Source organism: Neomonachus schauinslandi, chromosome 1 (genome assembly GCF_002201575.2).
Source record: "Neomonachus schauinslandi chromosome 1, ASM220157v2, whole genome shotgun sequence".
In the NCBI taxonomy this organism is placed as follows: Eukaryota; Metazoa; Chordata; class Mammalia; order Carnivora; family Phocidae; genus Neomonachus; species Neomonachus schauinslandi.
Window position 1 is genome coordinate 188,929,536 of NC_058403.1, and position 8,592 is coordinate 188,938,127.

General features: G+C 48.2%; 1 protein-coding gene across 4 annotated transcripts in view; it reads right to left on the minus strand.

Annotated features, from left to right (window-relative positions):
• The window catches only part of FLNB (filamin B), a 142,890-nt gene that overhangs the window by 26,442 nt on the left and 107,856 nt on the right, over positions 1–8,592 (minus strand). For 2 of the 4 annotated variants that reach the window (XM_044921339.1, XM_021694902.2), the window contains 5 exons: positions 7,196–7,352; positions 5,970–6,159; positions 3,934–4,181; positions 1,259–1,330; positions 433–535 (listed from right to left, as the gene is read on the minus strand). In XM_044921339.1, coding sequence (XP_044777274.1) covers positions 433–535; positions 1,259–1,330; positions 3,934–4,181; positions 5,970–6,159; positions 7,196–7,352 — 770 coding nt within the window. The remainder of the gene's footprint in view (positions 1–432; positions 536–1,258; positions 1,331–3,933; positions 4,182–5,969; positions 6,160–7,195; positions 7,353–8,592) is intronic. The other 2 variants (XM_044921340.1, XM_044921341.1) reach the window with 2 other exon arrangements.

The following is an 8,592-nucleotide window of genomic DNA, read 5'->3' on the forward strand; positions in this document are numbered from 1 at the left end:
CTAGAAAAGACCATGAGCCAGCAGCATTAGCAGAGTGTCAGCTCAAAGAGATACGGGCATTAAAAGGAGGCTGGAGGAAAAAGGAACTCTTGTACAAGAGACTTCAGTGTGAATGTCACCTCTGGAAAGGTGCGAGAATAAGACAAGGCAGGAAAAAAGGAGGGACAGGAACCTGACAGTCAAGAGCTATCTAAATAGAGCAGTCCTTAATCTGGAGAGAATCCCCGGCCTTAACCTGGACAGAATGTAACACAAGTAAGTCATAAATAAGCCACCCCCTTCAGAGACACACATATATACAGTGAACATTCTGCAACCTCAGGGGCTCATGGATGCCAGGTGTCAGGCACAGGTGGAACCACCTCCCAGGCACCATTCTAGAAAGCTAGGGCAATCCAGGGAGAACAAGGCAGCTTTCAAGAATGTGCTTACCGGTGATTTCCCCTTTCCTGACCGCAAATGGAATGACCAAGTCGAAAGGCTTGAACCCCAGGCCGTTCATGTCACTCACGGGGACATAGGCCTCTTCGGTCACCTAAACACAGGAAGGAGTCATAACTGGGTAAAGCGGACAACGGTGTGGGCCGAAGAACAACAGAGGGCAGAGCAGCTGGGAATTCTGCAAGCTAGTGTCACTGGGATCTGGGGATGTGGCTGCCATCCATGCAGGACAGCCTCTGTCTAACCGGCCCCAGGGCCGGCGCAGAACCTGAAGGATTGAAGAAGTCACGCTGACCAATTGCTAACAATCACTAGGCACTCTGCTTGCAGCATTCCCAGCTGTGCTCATGGGAAAGTGGAAAAATGAGAGAGAGCAATGTCTGTGAGTCCCAAGAGGCTCCACCTGGAAAGGTTTAGTTGCTTGTGGCCTGGAAAAGAAGGTGCGTCTTAAGTGGCAGAAAGTAGCAGCGGGTGGCTTTCCCCCCGAACAGAAACCAAGTGTGCAAGGGGCAGCTGAGAGTGTCAGCAGGAGGGCTGGGGACAGTCCATGTTTCTCTGAACCGCGGGGACAAACGACACTGAGCGTGATCACAACATGACGGCTGGAGATTCGTGGAGCACATACGATGACATGGGTGGCTCTCATTACAGAGGAAGCGGGGATCACTGTGACGGACTGATCAGTGGGGGGCAAACCAATGACCAGGACACCCAGGGGGCTTAAGCAATCCCCAGAAAGCAGGCTGTAGCTTTTCTGAAATGAAGGCTGAGTAAACACAGAAATGCCAAAAGGAAAAAAAAAAAAAAAAAAGTGTACCCAGGGCCTGAATCCGGGGGAACATGCATTTACCGGTGCCTCCTCCACAGCCTCGACTTCCCCATCCGTGGCCTGGTCGGTGGCAAATGGAGATTAGTTGGGAATCACATGGAAGGGACGCTGCCACTTTAGTAGGTCCTACAACCTGAGGGCTGCTTCCTCCCCATCTGCTCCATCTCGTACGGCAGTGGCAGGGAGCCACTCACTCTAGCGGCAGTCTACACTCTTCCCCCTCTTGTGGAGAGCGAGCTGGCATCCTTCCTTCAAATGTCAAATCCACATGCCCTTTGAACCTGCAACCCCACTTCCAGGAAGCGGGCCTACAGAAATGCTAGCCAGAGTGTCTACAGCTAAGTGATACGTGCAGGGGATTTTACTCTGGCCGTTTGTGGTCATGAGAACTTGGAGGTGCCTAAAATGTCCATCTGCCTGGGAGTCCATTAATTATGCAAACCTGTACGCTTGGAAAAGCTACCAAGTCTGATGAATGAATGGGGAAGGGTACCTATGACACACGGAGGGACCAAGACGAGTCGCAAAGCACTGGGTAGGACTCAATCCCATGCACAAAGCTGATGGGTTTGTTGTGCCAACAGGGAAAAAGGAACGCCAGTCCCTTCTGCGGCACGGAACTGGGAAAGTGGTCTCCTGTTATTTGATGAGTGTCTCTGGTATTAATGTTTTAAAAGTCTTTATAAATTCATTTTCTTAAAAACCACAGACTTCATGTTCCTGATCTGATCAACCTGATAAGGGAGGGATCCCCCTCTTCTACCATAATCAACAAGAACTGGAAGGCCCTCCCCGCTTGGAGGAAGGCCAACATGCCTGCTTTACTCCTTTTTGTGTATTTTAGCATCTGCAGAAAGGGGGCTTCACATAGAAAGGCAGCTTTGTGAGCTTCACCCTTTGGAACAGCCCTATCCCCGCCTCCTAGGGCTCTCTCACAGTGGTGCTATGCAGGGACAAACTGGTTGGGAGGAAGATCTTTCAACGGCCACGCTATGGCCTATGATCCAGGACTTCTCAATGGGGATGAGCAGATACACTGCTAGATCCGTGACTGAATGATCTATTAAGCTGAATCAGCCTGCTGGGGCTCCTTGAGACATGAGCTCTGGAGACTTGTGGCCCCAAGTCTGTAGGGGGAGACAAGGAATCCACATGCAGACAAAGTCCACCTAGGTAAGACTGGAGAGAGCTTGGAACAGGGGAATAAAGACCCAAGCCAGGTACTATGGGTGACCACCCCCCCCCTTTTGCCTTCAGTAGTGGTTAGGATATCTGCACAATGTATCCTAGTAATCCAGGGCTGAGGGGACATTTATTCCCAGTGAGTCTGGTGGCACCCACTTCAGGTCCCTGACTCAGCAGCTAAAATGACCCTTGAATTTCCACACTGACTTTTCTCACTTGGCCGCACCTAACCCATCCTCAGCTCGCTGCACCAGCAAGGCCATGACCTCTGCCCAGGAGCTGCTCTTCCATGCTGCCCTATTTCAATCAACCTGATAAAACCCGCTACAGACTAAAACAGATTCTTAAAAACAACAACTGGGACCGTCTCGGTAAATAAGAATGACAGAAACTCTCTAGCTGCATTTCTTTCTGCCCTGAAGGAGAAAAACACTCCCAAATGAACAATGTCAAAGTCACAGGCGCTTACATCCTTGAGATAAAAAAGAGCCTCCAGATCTCTGGCAGAATGTTTATAGATAAACAAACATCTATGGAAAGGGAAAAAAAGCTACAACCGATGACAGACTGTTTAGAAGGAAGGCACCGCCTTCTGTTTGGGAGGGAGTCCCTTCTCTGTTGCTGCATAAAGTACAAACATTACAAGGGCTTCGCAGGCTGTGCATGGGGCTAGGTCACTGAGGCCTAAGGACTTTGTGGTCAAGCACAGCTGCTGCCCATGGCATCAAAGGACACCGGGTAAGAGGCACTCGGTGGCTGTCCAGAGCAGGCACGCTGGGCTCCGTGACCTTGAGTCTGAGCCTTGTTCCTACACACCACCTGCAAAAGGGCCAACAATGCTTGGTTTTAAGAGTCAAATGAGGTTTCTAATCTTGTCCTGATTGAAGAACCTTCATATAATCAGAGGAGGGTCCAAGAGTCACTTGTTGAAAACTAAGGAGCCTCACCATTCTGGCCCATAGTGGTGTCCCTTTCTTCTAGGTGTTCCTATTCAAAAGACATGCCATTCCCTAGGCCTATGCAAAATCTGAATCTTTCCAAAACAAAACTGGAGGCACTTTGTGTCCTGGGATATGGGTCAAGTCTCCAGACATAACAGCATCAGGAACCTCTCTCCTACAGGCTGTGGAGATGAGGAAGGAGGAAGAGCTAGAAGAATAAAAAACGTGTGTCTTACTTACACACATTTTTTGGTCCGAGTGTATCTTTCTGAACTGGGCTTTGGCCAGGACATTGCTTAAGACCCTTAGCCTGACGGATACTTCGATGGCCAGTAAGATTCCTTAAAAACACTAACAGCCAAGAGTCTCTGGATTTCTAGAGATTACTCTAGCACTCTACAAGGTCATGACTGCTTAAGAAAAAATTTTTAAAGGAAAAAAAAAAAGTGGGAGGGGATGTTCTAGCCAGGATTTAACAGATGGCAGCTGTACGGTTTCTGTCATACCAGAGCGCTCTAGGGAAGGAATTTTCCTTACCATGACCGTGAAGGGGCTGTTGGGAATATCGACGCCGCCAAAGCGCACGTAGATGACATAGGTGCCCGGCTTGGCGGCCGTGTAGAAGATGTCGTAGGTGCCATCCTCATTCTCGATGACGTCGGCCTCAGCCTCAGTGCCGTCGGGGGTCAGAACCGTGCAGGTCACCTTCCCTTTCCCAGCAGTCTTGGCATCCACCACAAAGCCCACTTCCTCACCGGTTTTCACGGTGGAGGCAATTCCAGGACCTGGAGAACAAGTTCAGGAGAAGAGAATGGAAGCTCCAGCCTCAGACAACCGCCCCGGGGGCCCCAGCACGAAGCACACGCTGGTGCGGTCTGCATCTGTCAACGCCAGACCTCCAACGAATGCCACACACATGGCGGTCCCGGAGATCCCCGGGGGGAAAGTGCTGCTCCCGGGGCTGCTCCATCCCTTACTTAGGAAACAAGCTCCGAGTGTCAACCACGTGTCAGACCCAGCTTGCCGGCATTCAAGGGTCTGAGGATGATGGTCAACTTCCCTAAGCAAACACACAGTGGGCATTTCCTTGAGGGCCAGGTACACACAACAGTGAACCAAACAGTCTCTGCTGTGGACATGTTCATAATCTAACAGGCAGGCCGGGCACCAAGAACCACAGCTCGATGTGCTGTGGGAACACTCAGGTACAGAGAAAAGCATCAGCCGTGCTTCAGAGAAGTGTCTCGTAGAACAGCTCCATGAAGGAAGTTCTAGGAATTTGTATCCCAGCATTGCCACCTTGATGGAGGGCTTTTTGAGAAAAGGGGAATGGCTGAATTCTGAAGCACAGGTACAGTCGGCTAGGGGAGACTTACCACCTCTGTCCCTGAACCCTGAACAGTCTGTCTGACTGGGGGCACCCTTTACACAGGATCCACACATCAGGGAGTGCAGACAAGTGAACCAAAAGCACATTGGCAAAAAAAAAAAAGAGCAAAGTGTGTAGAAGCAATAGGGAGTGCTAAGAACATGCTGTTCAGAGTGGGAGTAGAAGGGAGCCTGGGGCCAGCCTGTGGAAGGCCCTTCTGAAGGACAGACAGAGAACTGTGGCCTCCAGGAGCCCCCAGGCTGAGAGAGTATCCTGCTCAGCATTCTGCCCCAGCAAGAGAGGGAATAGGGCCTGGAGAGCAAGGAGTAAGTCCCTGCCCGGTATTATCATGCCCACAGGTTAGTAAAGGCAATTTAATTGTTCCTGGCAGATAGCACAGACCTAGGAGGTGGTGAATCGGATTGGCCGGTGGTTCAAAATTTCTCAATGTCTGAGCCCCAAACTGGCCAAGCTGAGCAATTTACAACTTGCTCTGAAAGCCAAAAGTTTTTCCTCCATTCAGAACAAGATATGAGAAATAGAACACATCCAGGGTGGACCTATGTTTAATTTAAAGAGAAACAAATCTGTTTCATTTCAGAGATGGGGATTCATGTTTTGGCATCTGCTGGAATAGCATCAGAATAACAAGAGCTGTTCTTAGAAATGGATGGGCCCGTGATGGGCTTAGTCATGTCTCAGAAACTGAAGGAAGTGTGATGTTCAAATATTTCTGGAGATATTCTGAGAGTTGTAGGCATAGTCTCGAGTACTAAGGAAAAACCTAGATCCTTGAATGCGTTTCTCTAATGTTGACCTGAAATGCTCTTGAATAAAATCTTGAGTAATTAAACCATCTACTCAGGAAAGGCATACATTTGCAGCTTTTCATGGGAGCTACCACCACAGCAGAGATCTTAACAAAGGCAGCCACTTCAAAAGTAACATAATAATAGCTTCCCTGTGCCTGGCACTGTGCTAAGCATTTCTCATGCCTGACCTCATCTAATCTTTGCAATAACCCTGTGAAACAGTCTCTGATCCTGAGAAGAGTTTCTTGAATTCAAATGTTCTCAGAAAGATCTTCCATCTAAGTATGACTGAAGCTCAGAGTGGTTGAGCAACTTGCCCTAATCATCACACAGCCACTGAGTGGCAGAGAAGGGTTAGCCCCTGGCTTTCTGACCCCAAAGCCCACACTCACCGGTGGCCAGGCACTTGCTGGCATCTCCCGTCTGTGTGGCCCGGATGCGGTAGGGGGACAATGGGATGTCATCCCCCCCGTAGGTGACCCCAATCATATAGCGTCCAGTCTTGTCAGGGATGTAGGTGACGGCGTACGTGCCATCCTCATTGTCATGAACAATGGCTCTTTTGGGTTTTCCCTCTTGGTCCTGTGAATCACAGAGAAATGCTATTTAGGATGTTGTCATCAAGATGTAGAAACCAGTCATGGGAAACCGAGACACATTTTGCTTATTAACTGGTGCCTCTATTCAGGAGACAGAATTAATGGCTTAATATAATCTTAATTATCATCTTTTTTGGGGGGGAGGCAGGGAGGGGAGAAGGTCACACCATATGGACACGGTCAATTTTTAGGAATTTTACGGTCAAGTGAACAAGAGCTGATTCAGCTCCGGACCCAGTGAAATGTAGGGAGATGAGGGGACTGAGGTTCCTGGTCCTGCATCACCACATCCACTCTCCCTCTTCTCTTTAGTTAAAGGCTCCTAATTGTTGGCTGGGTGCACTGCTCCCACTTGCTAGCAAACTCTGCTGCTAAGTATGGCCATGGGACTTGTGACAAAGTTCCAGTAAAGGAGAGGGAAGTGGGAGTCACACAGAGCGGCTCGAGATTACTGATTGAGCTGAAGGTCCCCCTTTCCCCTTCTGCCTTTCTTCCTCCTTGTGGCCTGCCAGGTGCATCTGTTCATGGTCCACGAGGAGACCTCAGGACAGAAGCCACACGCTAGGACCGAGGAGCATACAGATGGAGCTGGCTTCCCTGCAGAGCCACACAGCACCCAGACGGCTCGCCTCTGGGCTTCCTTAACCAGAGAGAATAATCCCATGTGTCGGAGCCAGGCTTATTTGAGGGGCTGTTGTGATATGCAGCGCAACCTAGTCTTAACTAATCTGATGAGGAATTTAAAACATTTTAAAACAAAAGCAGAGGAATGGATAGAATAGAGATCAAAGTACATGAGATTCATCCAAACGCGGTACTTGGAGCTACACCTTCAGACCTCTCACTCAGGCAAGCGTGTCTGTTCTCTTGCACAATTACCGACTCTCTGGTGGGAAAAAAAATCCATCAAACATTTGCATAAGGCCAGAAATTGGTTATTAAAACCTTGTCCTTATCCCTGGCCAGGAAGTTAGGTCTTCATTAATCATATTTGACTCAAGAAAAAAACTCAAAGTTACCGTGATCTGAACAGCAAGCAGGCCTTCCCCAGCATCTCTGGCATCAATTGCAAACTCCACGGGCAGACTGGCAGGCACACCATAGGAACTGAGGCCGGGGCCACTGGCAGTCACTTTGCTGGCATCGTATGTGGGAAGGACCTTGACCTTGAAGGGACTTGAAAGACACATACACAGTGTCGATACCGTCAACCCAGCTACATCTGATCTCCCTTACACAAAGAGACTGGGCTCAGAGAGGGCGGATTTCTATAGCAGACAAGACAGCGAGTGCCTTACATACCTTAAATCTAGCAGAAATTTACACGCACGTAACCATCGTATGCTTTCCCTGAGTGTATTTCATGGGATACACACTAATCCCCAACTTGGTTTGGGAGACACAGTTAACTTACTTTTGTTAGGCTAAGAAAATGGTCACCAAGATGGGAACGGAATATTGGAATTAGGAAACAATGTTGGAATAATAAAATTAATATCTTATCCTCTTCTTTTCTATTTTTAGTACGCTTTAGATGGTGAACTACCTATTAGCAAAGTAATACATAAATGTAATTTATATATTTCTACATACCTAGAGCTATATGTATATCTCTATATAAAATACGTATTAGAGGGGCACCTGGGTGACTCAGTTGTTAAGTGTCTGCCTTCAGCTTAGGTCATGATCCCAGAGTCCTGGGATCGAGCCCTGCATCGAGCTCTCTGCTCCACAGGAAGCCTGCTTCTCCCTCACCCACTCCCCCTGCTTGTGTTCCCTCTCTCACTGTGTCTCTCTCTGTCGAATAAATAAATAAAATCTTTTAAAAAATTTTTAAAAATTAAAAAAAATACATATTAGGTGTATGGGTCAGTTTTTTTCATCTTAAGGTGTATGAAAAGAACCCTTTGGAGGCTGTTCTGACAGAGGGAAGAGCATATGCAACATTTCATATTAATATGAATGAGGAATGAGGCTTCTATCCAATACCCTCTGGGAACACTATTGTCAACCAAATCTTCAAGTAAAGAGTAAAAAAGTAAAAATCTTCACCCTAATCAAAGAACTACTTGCAAGGTCACCAGAAAGAAGACTTTGATGAACTAACACATTCCTTGTTTCTCCAAAGATTCCCAACTCCTTCATTTCAGCTCATCTTTAAATTAAAGATGGCCAAAAGGAACAAAGTAGGGGGATACAGGATACCAAGAGAGGAGCAGCCACAGATATCAAGGCTAGTATGTTGTAACACCTGGGCACAGATAGCATGCAGGTTCTCATTGATACCTGCTGATGAGGAAAATGGATGGGTAGATGGATGGGTGGATGGATGGGCAGACAGATGGGTGGGTAGGTGGGTGGGTGGTGGTTGGATGGATGGATGGACAGACGGATAGGTGGATGCATGGGTAGGTGG